Source organism: Nomascus leucogenys, chromosome 11 (genome assembly GCF_006542625.1).
Source record: "Nomascus leucogenys isolate Asia chromosome 11, Asia_NLE_v1, whole genome shotgun sequence".
Lineage (NCBI taxonomy): Eukaryota > Metazoa > Chordata > Mammalia > Primates > Hylobatidae > Nomascus > Nomascus leucogenys.
In genome coordinates, this window is record NC_044391.1 from 61220648 (window position 1) to 61240283 (window position 19636).

At 43.3% G+C, this 19636-nt stretch overlaps 1 protein-coding gene across 1 annotated transcript in view; it reads left to right on the forward strand.

Moving 5' to 3' along the window:
* Positions 1–19636, forward strand: part of MUC19 (mucin 19, oligomeric) — a 180252-nt gene that overhangs the window by 78671 nt on the left and 81945 nt on the right. Inside the window, 13 exon segments of the mRNA XM_030822800.1 lie at positions 660–6196; positions 6227–7448; positions 7451–8164; positions 8167–8415; positions 8418–9041; positions 9044–10267; positions 12910–12975; positions 13082–13135; positions 17206–17259; positions 17915–17968; positions 18366–18410; positions 18658–18711; positions 19136–19189. Of these exon segments, the coding sequence (XP_030678660.1) occupies positions 660–6196; positions 6227–7448; positions 7451–8164; positions 8167–8415; positions 8418–9041; positions 9044–10267; positions 12910–12975; positions 13082–13135; positions 17206–17259; positions 17915–17968; positions 18366–18410; positions 18658–18711; positions 19136–19189 (9951 nt within the window).

The window sequence follows — 19636 nt, forward strand, 5'->3', positions numbered from 1 at the left end:
CTCAGAGAAGCCTTTGCTAACCAGACAGTCTAAAATAGAACATCCCATTTGGTAGTATCAATTCACTTTATATTAATGCTCTGAAGCTTTTCTTGTTTGTGAATTTGGTTATTGGTTGGCTAGTTATTTTATTATGTCTACCTCTCTCTTCCCACTAGAATGCCCCACGGAGCAGAGAACTGTTTATCTGCATCCCCTTAAAACAGCTACTTAATCTCGCTTTAGTTTCTATTTTATAAAAGAGAAAAGTAATATTATATATCTCATAGTATTATTCTAATGGTAAAATGAAGCGATACTTATAAGTTGCTGACAACTTCTTTGACACACAGTAGATAGTAGATAAACGATTTTTATGAAAATAAACAGAAAGAAGTTACGCTAGAGCTGGCACAGTGAAGATCACTGTGGTCCCAGGTACTCAGGAAGATTACTTGAACCCAGGAGTTTGTGATCAGCCTGGGCAACAAAGTGAGACTCTTTTTTAAAAAAGAAGTTACAATGTAGCAAAAAGAAAAGTATGAAATAATATGGTGGTTATAGAGATGAAGAGGTATAAAAGCTATACTAGAGAAATAAAGCCTCATGAGTCTTAAAGGTTAACCAAGGACCAAAACAGCTATTAATATCATTCTACTTTTACTATGTGTTTGTGACAGGGGCAACTGGATCATCAACCGGAGAGAGTGAGACAAGTGGACCATCCGCTAAAGTAACAGGGAATTATGGACAATCATCTGAAACACCAGGGACAACTAAATCATCATCTGATGTTTCAGGGACAATGGGGCAATCAGATACAACATCTGGACCATCAGTTGCAGTGACAAGGACTTCTGAACAGTTGTCAGGAGTCACAGGGGCATCTGAACCATCAGTTGGAGTATCAGGGACAACTGGACCATTAGCTGAGATGTCAGGGACAACCAGATCATTAGTTTCAGGATTAAGGACAACTGGATCATTAGCTGAAGGATCAGGGGCAACTGGACCTTCATCAAGAGAATCAGTGACAACTAGACCATTAGCTGAAGGTTCAGGGACAAGTGGACAATCAGTTATAGGATCAAGAACAACTGGATTATCAGCTACAGAATTAGGGACAACTGTGTCTTTTACTGGAGGATTAGGTACAAGTAGATCATCTGCTAGAGAAACACAGACAACTGGACCATCAGCTGATGGGTCAGGAACAACTGGACCATCTGTTGTGAGATCAGGGACAACTAGATTATCAGTTGGAGTGACAAGAGCAACTGAATCATCACCTGGAGTGACAGGAAAAACTACACCATCAGCTGAAGAATCCAGAACAACTGGACCATCTGTTCTAGTGACAGGAACAACTGGACAATCAGGCCAAGGATCAGGGACAACTGGAAAATCTTTTATAGAATCAGGACCATCTGTTGTAGGATCAGGGACAACTGGACCAACATCTGCAGGATTAGGAACAACTGCACCGTCAACCAGAAGATCAGGCACAACAAGACCATCAGTTGGAAGAACTGGGACAACTGGACAATCAGGTGCAGAATCAGGAACAACTGAATCATCAGCTAGAGTGACAGATGTAACTGGAACATCAGCTGAAGTATCAGGAAGAATTGAATCATCAGCTACAAGTAGACCACTAGGTGAAACAACAGGGACAACTATACCATCAACGGAAGGATCAGAGGCAACTGGACCATCTGTCATTGGATCAGAAACAACTAGACTATCAGTTATAGGATCAGGGACAACCGGAACTTCATCTGGAGGTTCAGGTGCAACAAGATCATCAGGTGGAGGAATGGGGACAACTGGACAATCAACTGCAAGATCAGAAACAACTGGACCAATTTTTGGATTGACAGGAACATTTGGGCAATCTGCTACAGTGACTGGGACATCTTCAAATTCAGCTGGAGTGACAACATCTGAAAAATCACCTGGAGTGGCAATGACAACAGGACTATTGGTTGACAGATCAGCTACAACACAACCACCTATTTTAGAATCAGAAACAACTGAATCATCAGCTGGAGCGACAGTGACATCTGGACAATCAGCCAGAGTGACTGGGGCAACTGGACCATCAGCTGAAGAGACAGGAACAACTGGACCATCAATTGAAGGATCAGTTGCAACTGTACCATTTGTTATTGGATCAGAAACAACTAGACCATTAGATATAGGATCAGGGACAACTGGAACTTTATCTGGAGGTTCAAGTACAACAAGATCATCAGATGGAACAACGGGGACAACCAGAAAATCAACTGCAAGATCAGAAACAACTGGACCACTTTCTGGATTGACACGAACATCTGGGCAATTGGCTGGAGTGACTGGGACATCTTCAAAATCAGCTGGAGTAACAGTGACATCTGAAAAATCAGCTGGAGTTGCAGTGACAACAAGATCATTTCTTGAAAGATCAGTCACAACTGGACCACCTCTTTTAGAGTCAGAGGCAACTAGACCATCAGGTGGAGTAACAGTGACATCTGGACAATCAGCCAGAGTGACTGAAACAGTTGGAGCATCAGCTGGAGTGATAGGAACAACTGGACCATCAACTGAAGGATCAGGGGCAACTGGACCATCTGTTGTGGGATCAGGAACAACTAGACCATTAGCTGGTGAATCAGGTACAACTGAGTCATCAGCTGGAGTGACAGGGACAAGGCCATCATCATCAAGAGAATCAGCAACAACTGGACCATCAGATGAAGGATCAGTAACAACTAGACTATCAGCTGGAGTGACAGTGACATCTGGACAATCAGTTGGAAAGACTGGGACAACTAGAGCACCAGCTGGAGTCACAGAAACAACGAGACCATCTGTTGTCAAATCAGGGACAATGGGACCATCTGTTGTAGGAACAAGGACAAGTGGAACTTCATCTGGAGGATCAGGTGCAACAAGATCATCAGGTGGAGAAACAGAGACAACTGGCCAATCAGCTGTAAAATCAGGGACAACAGAATCATTTACTGGGTTGACAAGAACATCTGGGCAATCAGCTGGAATGACTGGGACATCTGCACAATCAACTGGAGTGGCACTAACAACAGGTCCTTTTGTTGAAGGATTAGTGACAACTGGATCATCTACTGTAGGATTAGAGACAACTAGACCTTCAGCTGTAGGATCAGGAACAACTGGACCTCCTGTTGTAAAAGTGCAGACAACTGGACCATCAGCTGGAGTGACAGTGACATCTGGACAATCAGCTAGAATGACTGGGGCAACTGGACCATCAGTAGGAGTGACAGGAACAACTGGACCAACAAGTAAAGGATTAGGGACAATTAGACCATCTGTTGTAGGATTAGAGACTACTGAACCATCAGCTGAAGGATCAGGGACAACTGGACCACCTATTGTAGGAGAGACAACTGTACCATCAGCTGGAGTGACAGTTACACCTGGATACTCAGATAGAGTGACTGGGGCAACTGAATCATTGGCTGGAGTAACAGGAACGACTAAACCATCTGTTGTAGGATCAGTGACAACTGGACCATCTGTTACAGAAGTAGAGACAACTGCAAAAACTTCATCTGGAGGATTAAGTACAACTATATCATCAGTTGGAGGAACAGGGACCACTGGACAATCACCTGAAAGATCAGGGACAACAGGACCATTTACTAGATTGACAGGGACATCTGCACAATCAGCTGGAGTGACAATGACATCTGTCCAATCAGCTGGAGTGGTAGTAACAACAGGACTAAATGTTGATGGCTTAGGGACAACAGGAAAGGCTCTTGTAGGATCAGGAACAACTGGATTATCAGCTGAAGCTACAGGGACAATTGGACCATCAAATGGAGGATTAGAGAAAACTGGACCATCTATTACTGGATCAGGAACAACCAGACCATTAGTTACAGAATCATGGACAGCTGGAACTTCATCTGAAGGACAGAGTACAACAAGTCCATCAGTTAGAGGAACAGAGACAACTGGACAATCAGCTGCAGGATCAGTGACAACAGGGCCAGTTACGGGATACACAGAAATCTCTGGTCCATCAGCTGGAGTGACAGTGACACCTAGACAATCACCTACAGTGACTCGGACAACTGGATCATCAGCTGCAATATCAGGGACAACTGTACAATCTCTTACAGTATCAGGGACCACTAGACCATCATCTGGACAAACAGAAATAACTGGATCATCAGTTGAAGAATCAGGGACAACTGAATCATCAGCTGTAAGGTCAGGGACTACTGGGCCAACAGCTGGAGTGACAGGTACAAATGGACCATCATCAGCTGGAGTGACAGGGATAACTGGATCATCACCTGGAGTGACAGGGACAACTGGATCATCTGCAAGATCAGGGACAAGTATACCATCAGTTGGAAAAACAGGAACAACTAGAACATCAGTTGAAGAATCAAGTAAAACTGGACCATCAGCTGGAATAACAGGTATACATGGACTATCAGCTGAAGTGACAGGGACAACTGGACCATCAGCTGGAGTGACAGGGACAACTGGACTATCAGCTGGAGGGACAGGGACAACTGGACTGTCAGCTGGGGTGACAGGGACAGCTGGACTGTCAGCTGGAGAGACAGGGACAACTGGACTATCACCTGGAGTGGCAGGGACAACAAGATCATCAGCTGGGGTAACAGAGAGAACAGGACTATCAGCTGGGGCGACAGGGGCAACTGGACTGTCAGCTGAAGTGACAGGGACAACTAGACTATCAGCTGGAGTAACAGGTACAACTGGACCACCAGCTGGGGTGACAAGGACAACTGAATTATCAGCTGGGGTGACAGGGAAAACTAGATCATCAGCTGGAGTGACGGGGACAACAGGACTATCATCTGAAGTGACAGAAACAACTGGATTATCATATGGGGTGATAGGGACAACTGGACTATCAGCTGGGGTGACAGGGACAACTGAACTGTCAGCTGGGGTGACAGGGGCAACTGGACTGTCAGCTGGGGTGACAGGGACAGCTGGACTGTCAGCTGGAGAGACAGGGACAACTGGACTATCACCTGGAGTGACACGGACAACAAGATCATCAGCCGGGGTAACAGGGAAAACAGGACTATCAGCTGGGGTGAAAGGGACAACTGGACTGTCAGCTGAAGTGACAGGGAAAACTGGACAATCTAGTGGAGTGACAGGGACAACTAGATCATCAGGTGGAGTGACAGGGATAACTGGACTATCAGCTGGAGTGACAGCGATAGCTGGATTCTCAGCTGGGGTGACAGGGATAACTAGACCATCAGCTGGAGTGACAGGGACAACTACAGTATCAGCTGGAGTAACAGGGGCAACTGGACTATCAGCTGAAGCAACAGGTATAACTGGACTATCAGCTAGGGTGACAGGGACAACTGGACTATCTGCTGGGGTGACAGAGACAATTGGACTATCAGTTGAAGTGACAGGGAGAACTGGACCATCAGCTGGGGTGACAGGGACAACTGGATCATCAACTGGAGTGACAAGGATAACTGGATTATCGGCTGGAGTGACAGGGACAAGGGGACTGTCAACTGAAGTGACAGGAACAACTGGACCATCAGCTGCGGTGACAGGGACTACTGGACTATCAGCTGGAGTGACTGGGATAACTGGGCTATCAGCTGTAGTGACAGAGACAGCTGGATCATCTGCAAGATCAGGGACAAGTATCCCATCAGTTGGAGAAACAGGAACAACTAGAACATCAGTTGAAGAATCAAGGACAACTAGAACATCAGCTGGAATAACAGGTACAAATGGACTATCAGCTGAAGTGACAGGGACAACTCGACCATTAGCTGGAGGGACAGGGACAACTGGACTATCAGCTGGGGTGACAGGAACAATTGGATCATCAGCTGTGGTGACAGGGATAAATGGACTATCAATTGGAGTGACAGAGACAACTGGCCCATCAGATGAAGAGACAGGGGCAACTGGACCGTCAGCAGAAGTGACAGGGAAAACTGGACCATCAGCTGAAGTGACAGGGACAAGTAGACTATCAGCTGAAGTGACAGGGACAACTGGCCCATCAGCTGAAGTGACAGGGCTACCTGGAGTATCAGCCAGGGTGACAGGGACAATTGGATCACCAGCTGGAGTGACAAGGACAACTTGGCCATCAGCTGAGGTGACAGGGATAGCTGGACTCTCAGCTGGGGTGACAGGGACAACTGTACTATCAGCTGAGGTGACAGGGACAATGAGATCATCAGCTGAGATGACAGGGACAACTGGACTATCAGCTGAAGTGACAGGGACAACTGGACCATCAGCTGGGGTGACAGGGACAACTGGATCATCAACTGGGGTGACAGGGATAACTGGATTATCAGCTGGAGTGACAGAGACAACTGGACTGTCAACTGAAGTGACAGGGACAACTGGACCATCAGCTGGGGTGACAGGGACAACTGGATCATCAACTGGGGTGACAAGGATAACTGGACTATCAGCTGGAGTGACAGGAACAACTGGACTGTCAACTGAAGTGACTGGGACAACTGGACTATCAGCTGGAGTGACTGGGATAATTGGGCTATCAGCTGTAGTGACAGAGAAAACTGGATCGTCTGCAAGATCAGGGACAAGCATAACATCAGTTGGAGAAACAGGAACAACTAGAACATCAGTTGAAGAATCAAGGACAACTAGACCATCAGCTGGAATAACAGGTACAAATGGACTATCAGCTGAAGTGACAGGGACAACTGGACCATCAGCTGGAGTGACAGGGACAACTGGACTATCAGCTGAGGTGACAGGGAAAACTGGACTATCAGCTGGGGTGACAGGGACAATTGGATCATCAGCTGTGGTGACAGGGACAACTGGACTATCAGCTGCAGTGACAGGGACAAGTGGACCATCAGCTGGAATAACAGGTACAAATGGACTATCAGCCGAAGTGACAGGGACAACTGGACCATTAGCTGGAGTGACAGGGACAACTGGACTATCAGCTGGGGTGACAGGGACAACTGGACTATCAGCTAGGGTGACAGAGAGTACTGGACTATCAGTTGAGGTGACAGGGACAATTGGATCATCAGCTGTGGTGACAGGGATAAATGGACTATCAGCTGTGGTGACAGGGACAACTGGACCATCAGCTGAAGAGACAGGGGCAACTGGACCATCAGCTGAAGTGACAGGGACAACTGGACCATCAGCTGGAGTGACAGGGACAAGTGGACTATCAGCTGAAGTGACAGGGACAACTGGCCCATCAGCTGAAGTGACAGGGCTACCTGTAGTAACAGTTGGGGTGACAGGGACAATTGGATTATCAGCTGTGGTGACAGGGACAAATGGACTATCAGCTGGAGTGACAGGGACAAGTGGACCATCAGCTGGAATAACAGGTACAACTGGACGTCAGCAGAAGTGACAGGGACAATGGACTATCAGCTGAGTGACAGAGACAAGTGGACTATCAGCTGGGTGACAGGGACAACTGGCCCATCAGCTGAAGTGACAGGGCTACCTGTAGTAACAGCTGGGGTGACAGGGACAATTGGATCACCAGCTGGAGTGACAGGGATAACTCGGCCATCAGCTGTGGTGACAGGGATAACTGGACTATCAGCTGAGGTGACAGGGACAACTGGACTATCAGCTAGGGTGACAGGGATAGCTGGACTCTCAGCTGGGGTGACAGAGACAATTGGACTATCAGCTGGGGTGACAGGGACAATTGGATCATCAGCTGGGGTGACAGGTACAAATGGACTATCAGCTGGAGTGACAGGGACAACTGGACCATCAGCTGGAGTGACAGGGACAACCGGACTATCAGTTGGGGTGACAGGGACAACTGGACTATCAGTTGGGGTGACAGGGACAACTGGACTATCAGCTGCAGTGACAGGGACAAGTGAACCATCAGCTGGAATAACAGGTACAAATGGACTATCAGCTGAAGTGACAGGGACAACTGGACCATTAGCTGGAGTGACAGGGACAACTGGACTATCAGCTGGGGTGACAGGGACAACTGGACTATCAGCTGGAGGGACAGGGACAACTGGAACATCAACTGGAGGGACAGGGACAACTGGACTATCAGCTGGGGTGACAGGGACAACTGGACTATCAGTTGGGGTGACAGGGACAACTGGACTATCAGCTGCAGTGACAGGGACAAGTGAACCATCAGCTGAATAACAGGACAAATGGACATCAGCTGAGTGACAGGACTGACAACTGGACTATCAGCTGGGGTGACAGGGACAACTGGACTGTCAGCTGGAGGGACAGGGACAACTGGACCATCAACTGGAGGGACAGGGACAACTGGACTATCAGCTGGGGTGACAGAGAGTACTGGACTATCAGCTGAGGTGACAGGGGCAATTGGATCATCAGCTGTGGTGACAGAGACAACTAGACTATCAGCTGGAGTGATAGGACAATTGGACCATCAGCTGAAGAGACAGGGGCAACTGGACTATCAGCAGAAGTGACAGGGACAACTGGACCATTAGCTGGAGTGACAGGGACAACTGGTCCATCAGCTGGAGTGACAGGGATAACTGAACTCTCAGCAGAAGTGACAGGGACAACTGAACTATCAGCTGAGGTGACAGAGAAAACTGGACCATCAGCAGAAGTGACAGGGAAAACTGGGCTATCAGCTGGAGTGATGGAGACAACTAGACCATCAGCTGAAGTGACAGGGACAACTGGATCATCAGCTGGGGTGACAGGGACAACTGGACTATCAGCTGGAGTGACAGAGACAAGTGGACTATCAGCTGGGGTGACAGGCACAACTGGCCCATCAGCTGAAGCGACAGGGCTACCTGGAGTATCAGCTGGGGTGACAGGGACAATTGGCTCACCAGCTGGAGTGACAGGGACAACTCAGCTATCACCTGTGGTGACAGGGATAACTGGACTATCAGCTGAGGTGACAGGGACAACTGGACTATCAGCTGGGGTGACAGGGATAACTAGACCATCAGCGGGAGTGACAGGGACAACTGCAGTATCAGCTGAAGCAACAGGGATAACTGGACTATCAGCTGGCGTGACAGGACAACTGGACTATCTGCTGGGGTGACAGAGACAATTGGACTATCAGCTGGGGTGACAGGGACAATTGGATCATCAGCTGGGGTGACAGAGATAACTGGACTACCAGCTGGAGTGACAGGGACAACTGGACCGTCAGCTGGCATGACAGGGTCAACTGTACTATCAGCTGGGGTGACAGTGACAACTGGACAATCTGTTGGAGTGACAGGGACAACTGGATCATCAACTGGAGTGACAGGGACCACTGGACTATCAGCTGGGGTGACAGGGATAACTGGACTATCAGCTGGAGTGACGGGGACAACTGGACCGTCAGGTGCTGTGACTGGGTCAGCTGGAATATCAGCTGGGGTGACAGGGACAACTGGACAGTCAGCTGAAGTGACAGGGGCAACTGGACAATCTGTTGGAGTGACAGGGACAACTAGATCATCAGGTGGAGTGACAGGGATAACTGGACTATCAGCTGGAGTGAGAGGGACAACTGTTTCATCTGCAAGATCAGGGACAAGTATACCATTAATTGGAAAAACAGGAACAACTAGAACATCAGTTGAAGAATCATCAACAACTGGACCATCAGCTGGAATAACAGGTACAAATGGACTATCAGCTGAAGTGACAGGGACAAATGAACTATCAGCTGGGGTGACAGGGACAATTGGATCATTAGCTGGAGTGACAGGGACAACTGGACTGTCAGTTGAAGCAACAGGGACAACTGGACTATCAGCTGGAGTGACAGGGACAACTGTCCCATTAGCTGGGGTAACAGGGACAACTGGACCATCAGCTGGAGTGACAGGAATAGCTGCACTGTCAGCTGGAGTGACAGGGAAAAGTGGACTATCAACTGGAGTGACAGGGAAAACAGGACTATCAGCTGGAGTGACAGGGACAACTGGACCTTCAGCTGAAGCAACAGGGAAAACTGGACTATCAGCTGGAGTGACAGGGATCACTGAACCATTTACTGAAGTGACAGGGACAACTGGATTATCAGCTGGGGTGACAGGGACCACTGGACCATCAGCTGAAGTGACAGGGACAACTGGACTATCAGCTGGGGTGACAGGGAAAACTAGATCATCAGCCGGGGTAACAGGGACAACTGGATTATCTGCAAAATCTGGGACAAGTATACCATCAGCTGGAAAAACAGGAACAACCAAAAAATCCGTTGAAGAATCAAGGACAACTAGACCATCAGCTGGAATAACAGGTACAAACTGACTATCAGCTCGAGTGACAGGGACAACTGGACCATCAGTTTGCACAACCACTGTAGCAAGAAGAACTACAGGAGAGCCAGGAAGTAAGGTTACAGCCCCTGAAGGCAAGTCTAGTTAGCTAAAGATAGGTCATTTAATGTGAACAACGTAATTTTTGGTCTTCCAGACTTGAATACTGTGTAAATTTATCACAATTAAATATGTTATTAAGAACTCAAATTGGTGAACAATGATGGGGGCTTTCCAGAATATTATAGATTCCTTAGACTTTTTGAGTTTATGTTTTCATGAGGGCTACTGTAGGTGTTGGCAAGGGATGCACAGCTGGAGCACCAGACTCTGGGGCCACTGCAGTTGGGAACCCAGCAGGCGCAGCTCACCTGGGTACTCTGGTGTGGTCCAACATAAGCGTGGCTGAGACGTCCAATTATGATCGTAAGATGAATCAATTATGATTTAACCAAGGACCTAAATCATGGAGAAATCATTAAGAGATGACCTAGATTTATCAATGTCTAAATTTGAATTTTACATAAGGGGCAGTAAGTTCATTATATTTACTAAGATGAACCATGTCAAGCTGATAATCAATTAATGCTTTAACCAGGCAAAACTGAAGAACCATATGGAACCACCCCTGGAACAGGTGAAAGCAGGACCAGATTAACCACACCTGGAAAATCAGGCAAGTGGGGTTGCAAGAATTTGGTTCCAACTATAGCACAACATAAGGTTTTCTTTTTTTTTTCTTTTTCTTTTTTTTAAAGACAGAGTCTCACTCTCACCCAGGCTGGAGTGCAGTGACAACATCTCAGCTCACTGCAACCTCCGCCTCCCAGGTTCAAGCAATTCTCATGCTTCAGCCTCCCAAAGTAGTTGGGATTACAGGCACGCACCACCATGCCTGGCTATTTTTTATTTTTATTTTTATTTTATTTTTAGTAGAGACAGAGTTTCACCATGTTGGCCAAACTGGTCTCAAACTCCTGACCTCAAATGATCTGCCCGCCTTGGCCTCCCAAACTGAACATAAGGTTTTCTGATCAATGTACTTATGGTAATGAGTATACTGTAAATAAGGAAATCAGAAAGTCAGATCCAAATCATCTATTAGGTTCGCGCAAAAGTAATGGCAAAAACCGTAAATACTTTTGCACCAACCTAATAGTATTTAGGACCTTATATTTTGTTAGGTGTTTTAGGACTAGGATGGAAGGAAAACAAATTGTCTGTCTTTACAGTGCTGATTCTATCAGGAAATAAACCTTAAATGAAGAAGCTTAAAGCAAGAAAATAATTGAGCACTTTTTGTTCAGTCAGGAACTGTTATAAGTTATGTAAACATGTCACTAATTTTCACAGCAACTGCTGAGATAAGTGTTATTTTTATTCACATTTTCAAATGAGGAAGTCAAGGAGAATTTTAGTTAGCTGCTGCAAGTGATAATGTACACCAGAGAGTTCTGTCCTCAGAGCCTATTTCTTACCTTCTACACCATCCTCTCTCCTATGGCAGTGGGTATAAACTAGAGCAGAAAGGAAATATATTCCCTGGAGGGGATATCTCAATAGCGTCTCAGATATGCCAAATGCAACCTCCCAAAGAAAATCAGATTAATGAGAAGTCTACTATACCAGAAGTATTTGGACATTTTCAATTATAACAGCAATGTCTCATGTTTTACTATTTAATTAAATTTTGTTTAATTATTTTTATTGTCATCTGTGTGTCAGGCACTGTGATAAGTGTGTGGGCACAGATGTGAATGAGTCTGACAGGGCCACTACTCTCAGGACATCCTGTTTAGTGGGGGATTTAGCCAGTAAGAGAAAAGTATCTCAATAGTATTACAATTAATGTTAAGTGCTAAGAATAAGGTGAGAGTGCCAGGATAGTGACCTTCCACCTGGTGTCCCAAAGAATGAAGAGGCAGTTGTCAGATAAAGAGGATAAGACAGGGAGGGAAATGCTAAGAGAGCTCCATGGGGAAGGAAGTCAAAGGATCCTAGAAAGTTTAAAGTAGAAAGAAGCCAGGTTTCCCAGTGCTCTGTTAGGAAGCCAGAGGGTGTACAAAATAAGCCCAGAGAAGTCAGAAGGACCCTGTTCACACAGAACAGAGCCTTGCCGCACAAGTTAAGGATTTTAGACTTGTTGCTACGAGCTAAGGGAAGTTACCAGAAGGTGAGAGACAGAAGAGTGACATGATCAGCTTCCCATTTTTAAAAGATCAGTAAGACTGCAAATGTGAAGAATTGTATAAAGTGAAAATGGAAGCAGAGAGATTTGCTAGGAAGCTATTGCTCAATCAAGATAAGAGGCAATGGTTTGGGATAAATTATGGTGGTGGATGGAAAAAAGGGAAAAATTCAAAACCTATTTCTGGAGAACCATCAAGGGAATTTGGCGGTGGTTTGATGGGGATTTGGTTAAGAGTACTTTTCAAGTTAATATTTAGTTACTAGGGTGATGGTTCTATCAATTATTAAAATAGGGTATGTGAAGGAGCAGCAGTTTGTGGTGGGAAGATCACAGGTTCATGTTTGAAAACTGAATTTGAGATGTCAGGGAGAAGTCCAAATGAAAATTTCGGATTATGCTATTAAGATTCTTTTTCATTTGTTTTAAATTCAGCTACAACTGGAGTGCCTGCTGCAACTTCCCCAGGAGCTGAAGGTGAAAGCATAGCTTCCACGTCAGGTACTGGAACCACAACTGGGCTCAAAGTAGTTATGTTGATAAATATCTGGATAGTGTTCCAATAAAATAAGAACACTGCTCCTGACTTTACATTTTTTAATCTCAGTTGCCACAGGAGCCATCCCTGGGTCAACAATTGCACCAGGAAGTGCCACTACTGGTAAGAAAGCAGGGGGATGTCAGATGTATTTTTGATTTGTTTTAATGCTCACTGCTTAATTTAAAACAGTAGAATCATTAATAATAATAATGTCAGTTAATTACAATGTCTTTAAATATATTATCTCACAAATTACTTGAACATTATTATCTCATTTTGCTCATGAGGAACTTAGACAAAGATATTACCTAAGTTGATGTGTTCCTTCAGCAAGCCAAATGGTGAAATCAATATTTTTCTCAATTGTTTATTGATTCCAAAACTGTGCTCTTCAGTGTGACGCCTTCCTTTGCTAAAGCAAAATATACAATGTTCTTTAATAACCCATCAATAGGCCAGGCGCGGTGTCTCATGCCTGTAATCCCAGCACTTTGGGAGGCTGAGACAGGTGGATGCCATGGTCAACAGATAAGACCATCCTGGCCAACATGGTGAAACCCCATCTCTACTAAAAATATAAAAATCAGCAGGACGTGGTGGCACGCACCTGTAGTCCCAGCTACTCAGGAGGCTGAGGCAGGAGAATCGCTTGAACCCGGGAGGTGGAGATTGCAGTGAGCTGAGATCAGGTCACTGCACTCCGGCCTGGGCGACGGAGCGAGACTGCATCTCAAAACAAACAAACAAACAAACAAAAAACACCAATAAAGCTCGCTTTTAAAATCACGAAGCTTAAATGTTTCCCATTTCTAACTAAAAGAATTGGAGCAGCAGGTAAGAAAAATAAGTTTTTTATTGTAATAAACTGTGGCACTTCCTATTCTGAAATAAGATTTGGAGAATTTTATTTGACAAAACTATAATATTATTGTTTTATAAGTCCAAATTTTATAACTTTCCTTCTTTTTACAATGATTCACAAATACTCATAGGGCCATTTGTTTTTCCTAACACTGAGTAAATGAACAAAATTATTATTTCAAGGCTACAGTGTATTATTGTTTAAGGTTCTCAACTAGTAATATACTTGGTATGAGAGTACTTGAGAAATACATCATTTCTCAATGTGCGGGTCTCTAACAGAACCCAGACTCTAATGACTACATTGCTCATTAACAGTTTAAGGAATAGAATACTTACCTTTTTCTTTTCTGGTGAAGATTTATGTTGCATTATTCTAACTACTATTATAAAGTCTCCTGTGTAAATTAATTTTACCAACTGATTGCTAGAAAATAATTAATTCGGTAATTTAATTCAAACTAAATTTGTATTAACACTTTATTCAATCTATGGTTATGCAGATGTAAACAAATTGGCATGATTCATATTATATATTGAACAACATAACTATAAGTTAACAACATGGCCATGAACAGGTAGCTATTGGGGGACAATGTGTGACTATTGGGGCATAGTATGTATTTTATCATTTTTGGCACTTTATAATTTCAAGACAGCTTTAATTAAATGTAACCAAATAATAATTACCTGTGCATAAATATTTTTCTTAGAAAAAAGGCAGTGTTTTGTTTTCAGTTTGATAATCTGTAATCATAGAAATCATACATGATTCTTTAAAAGAGCATTTTACAATATGTCTCACAAGAGAACATTTACTCTGACTTAAATTTCTAAGATAAGCCTCTATGGGAATAACATCTGTTTCTTAAACAAAATTTAATTATCATGACATTTGACATACTGAAGCAAATTTTTTAAATGAAATTAAAATAAATTCTTTAATTTAAATATGGATTTAATTTATCCTTTAGTAAGCTCTGTTAGAATTCCACCACAACTAATTGTAGGTAAGCTGAAATTCAATGACATAAAAATTTATTTCTGCACAATGTGCTTGAAATAGAATTTCTATCTTTTCCATTTGAGCACTGAAAAACATTTAAAGGACTGTGTGTGACATGCGTCTCAAATTATAACCTGATATACAAATTAATCTTTGTAAATGGAAATAAATCAAATATTTACATTTATAAATAGATTTGATTTTAAATTTTAGTGCCATCAAAAAAAGCCTGAAGTAGCAGGTGAGAAAATATGAGATTATAAATGTGCATTTGAAAAAATAATGTTACATTAATGGAATAGAACACATGGTACCAGAAGTCTTACTTTATCTGATTAATAAAACATGAACTTCAAATCTGATGTTTGTAGAACAGGGCTTTTGATTTTTCTATTCTCATGCCTTCTTAAATCATAATAAAGGTGTATTGAATCCTTTATATAATACTTAAATTCTACAGTGATTGTATACAAGTATACAAACTCAGACAGACCAAAATCACTACCAAAACATCCCCCTTATTAAAAAGAGGCAGCACCGTATTTCTCAGCATATTAGAGTTATTGTCACCTGCTATTTACAAGAAAATTATTTAGCTTTTAATGTATTCTGATATCTCTTTTTTAAACTTAAAAACCGTTTTAAAAAATAAGCAAAAGTAGCTGATTCTTTTTTTTGTTCGCTTTTTTTTTTTTTTCCAAGACAGGGTCTTGCTCTGTCACCCAGGCTGGAGGGCATTGGCACGATCTTGGCTGACTGCAACCTCCACCTCCTGGGTTCAAGTGATTCTCTTGCCTGAGCCTCCTGAGTAGCTGGGATTACAGGTGCGTGCCACCACGCCTGGCTAATTTTTTGCATTTTTTAGTAGAGATGGGGTTTCGCTATGTTGGCCAGGCTGGTCTCGAACTCCTGACCTCAGGTGATCTGCCCACCTCAGCCTCCCAAAGTGCTGGGATTACAGGCATAAGCCACCGCGCCTGGCCAAGAAGCTGATTCTTTAGAACATCTCACTTTTAAAAAAAATGATTTCTCCTTCTGATGCTTTAAGCACTTACATTGGAATATAAGCTCCCTGAAAACAGGCATTTTTGTCTTATTTTTCACTGATTTAAAACCTCTTTATGGCCCTTATCTGATGAGGTGATTGATCTCCATACTTGTCCCCCGATCCATTAGATTCTACCTTTGTTGAAAGGGGACCAAGCCTTATGCATCATTAATGTCTTACTTGAGGAGCTTTCTGTATAACAAACACTCAATACAGCTGAAATATGTTTAGCTTTCATTCACTATCCATTTGAATAATGTAGGCATTATTTTCCCTAATTTCCTGGTAAGGAAACTGAGGTTCAGAGATTTTTAACCTGTTTAAAACCACACAACTCTTTTGATTCCAATGCCTGAGCTCTTTCTACTCCTCTGTATTTCCTTTAGTCTAGACTATTGTAGGCAAGTTTCCTGTCTTCCAGTTTTCTCTGTTCTCAGATGTGTTCTATCCGAAGCAGTGGTCAGTGGTCCTCTATTGACTGTTATCTCCGTTCATGTCATTTCTGTCATCAGTCCATGTTAGCAGCTACCCATTGCCCTTCAAGTAAATTCTAAATGCTTTAGTGTAGTATTTGAGTCCTTGGAGACCCCATCTTCTTTCCAAACTTCTCATTAGCCCCCTTCACATAACAACTTTTAGCCTCACTTGAATTAGTTGTTGGCACTGTTAGAAGTTCCTTTATAAAATTTTATAGACTGATCACTAGGAAGTTGTTTTCTCACTGAATTTGAGCTAAATTTCCAGTTATTTTTCACTCATTCTATGTTTATATAACACATATTGCTATGTTTCCCTAAACCTTGGCTCTTAATGTGTCTTCTGCCTGATGTTCCCTTCCTGGACTTCACATAGACAAATCCTAAGCAATGGTAAAGATCTAGATGCTGTCTTTTCCAGAAAGCCTTCCTTGACCCCACTAAGAAGGAGTAATGCTCAGCAGTTTCTCATTGTGTCAGGTACTCAGTGTATATAAACTGTCTTTTGTAGCAGAGAGCTAAGGCATACTGAGATCAAACTAGGTGAACACAAGAGAAGATCGTCTTTCCTCTTTGTCAGGGAAGGCCACGAAAGGACGTCTCAAGTAGAGAACATTGCCACTCCCTATGATTTACAAATGGAATCGTTCAAGCAGAGAAACTCGTAGAATTATAGATTTGTTAAGTACCCAGAAAAGGCTACTTGTTATAGCAAAGAACACACAGATAGCGTCTAGATTCAGATCTTCTCATGGCAGAATGAGTCAGTATGGTGACCTCTGGACTTTCTGTGTTTCAGGTACCACTGGGGTAACCACTGGCACAACTCTTGCCCCTAGAAGTTTCAACATAGGTGAGAACAAGCTGAGTAGAATTTTCCCATTGGAACTTATTTCAAGGAGCTATCTCCTCAGGTCTTTTTTCTAGGCAAAATTATCACGATAATAATCCAAAATCCTTAATGTCTTCCCAGTTGTGTCTTTCTTCTTTTCCTCATCCTCAGAGGCCACAAGTTCCTAGGAGGGAGTAGAATCTCTGTAGGTGGAATAGCTCCAGCTCAGCCTGCTAAGCCATTACTGCACTTTTTGATCATCTTTCTTTAAGCAATGTTGCCTGAAATGCAGCCACACTGCTTTATTCCATAAACTAAACCTTTAAAAAAATGCAAAACAGTTACTAGATAACAAATGGCAAGCTTGAGGAGCCTGAGACTTCCTTCTACCTCAAGGAGCTCATTCAGTGCACTAAGAAGTCAAGTCACTGACCACCAGATATATGTGTACTGAGAAAACTTCCATTTCTAAGCACCGAATTTCAAAGACACTAAAGCACCTAGAATGTTGTTAGAAAATTTGCTATAAGGAAGAGATGCTACATTGGAAACACAGATTAATTCTTGCCATTCGAAAGCTCAAAGAAAAAGCATCCTAATATATTGTAAGAAATACAAATTTTTGAAAAAGCAATGCCCTAGTCATGGCATGTTGACCACCATTTCTTTATTTCAGGAACTTCTGGTGGAATTTCTAGGAAAACCCTCAAACCTGGAAGTTATGTCTCAAGTAAGTCACCACATACCAGGACATCATAGAGGGAGCCACTTAGGTAATAGTTGACCCAGCATGATTTTATTTCTCTTTTCTTTTCTTTCTTTTTTTTTTTGAGATAGGGTCTCACTCTGTTGCCAAGACTAGAGTACAGGGGCATGATCTTGACTCACTGCAGCCTTGACCTCCCAGGCTCAGGTGATCCTGCCACCTCAGCCTCCCAGGTAGCTGGGAATACAGGATATTTTTTTTGTAGAGATGGGGTTTCACTATGTGGTCCAGTCTGGTCTCAAACTCCTGGACTCAAGTGATCTGCCAGCCTCGGCCTCCCAAAGTGCTGCAATTATAGGTGTGAGCCACCACACCCAACCATCAGCATGTTCTTACTTCATTCCTTTCTTTTCTTTCTCAGAGGCTACAATGGCTACAGGGACTCCTGGAGCAGGACTGTCAGGAGGTGAGTGTTCTCATTCCAAGACTTTGGATTCTGTTGATTCATTGTTTGGGATTGCAGCTTAAAACAGAAGAATACGAAGGCTGAGGACACATTTTACATAAGGCCAAGTCAAATTGTGAATCTCTCTGGAATTCGCCATTTTCATGACCCTCCAACAAGTGTGCCTGAGTCCTGGCTTTCAGAACTAGTTCTCTGAAGTCAGGAATGAGACCGTCATTGCTTTAAAGTTCACACAATTTTTTCACAGGTACCACAATCATTTCTCCTGAAGTCAGTACCAGTTCAGAAGTTTCCAACACAGGTAAAATTCCATAAAGAAAATGTAAGCTGGCTCTTACTCCTATGTGAGTTTTGTGCATGTGTATGTGTGTGCCTGGGTATGCTTTAAGGATGACATGAAATCAACCACAAAAGTATCACAGAGACATTTATAAAGAACTTTATATTTCATTTTTCTCCCTCTGTAGTCATCCCTGGTACACCAGGGAGACATAACAGGAATTGAAACAGGCAGGCATGAAATGAGCCTCCATCCCTCTGTCAGCAGGCTAGAATGTAGGGGTGTTCACTGGCAGGTCGCCTGCGAATAAATGAGCCAAGGTAATGAAATGAGAGAAGGACACTCCTAATTTAGCATTTGCACCATTTATAACATTAAGTCCTGAGAAAGACACTTTTAGTTGCTTCCATGATGAATTTGCTAAATTTGCTTTTTCTTGTTTTAGGTATCACTGGAGTAGGCTCTGAGACATCTGTTGAAACAGGAATTTCCAACACAGGTAAAGTTGAAAGAAAACCGTCTTTATGGACACACAGATGAAATGATGTTTTTTTTGTAGAGTTGTTCTGATGAATAACACGAAATCTGTCTTCCCACTATTGCAACTCCCCAGAATTTACAATTCCATATCATGTCTCAGAGGCTACAATTTCTGCAGAACATGTTGGCACCACTGAAGCTTCATTCACAATAGGGGAGAAGGAGCAACTCATGTCTTTGTTGTTTTCAGATTTTGACACTCATAGCAAGACTAGAGAGAGGAAGATTCTAGAGAGCAGTTTGTATTTACTTTACTAATACTACATTTTTGGCCAACAAATTCTTTATCAGTTTAGACATTTTTCTAGAAAAGCTACTAATTACAGAGTGCAGAATCACACTTCTAATCCCGGAAGACAGGATGATTATACTGATTGTTCTAAGTAACTTCTGCTGTGAAATTACA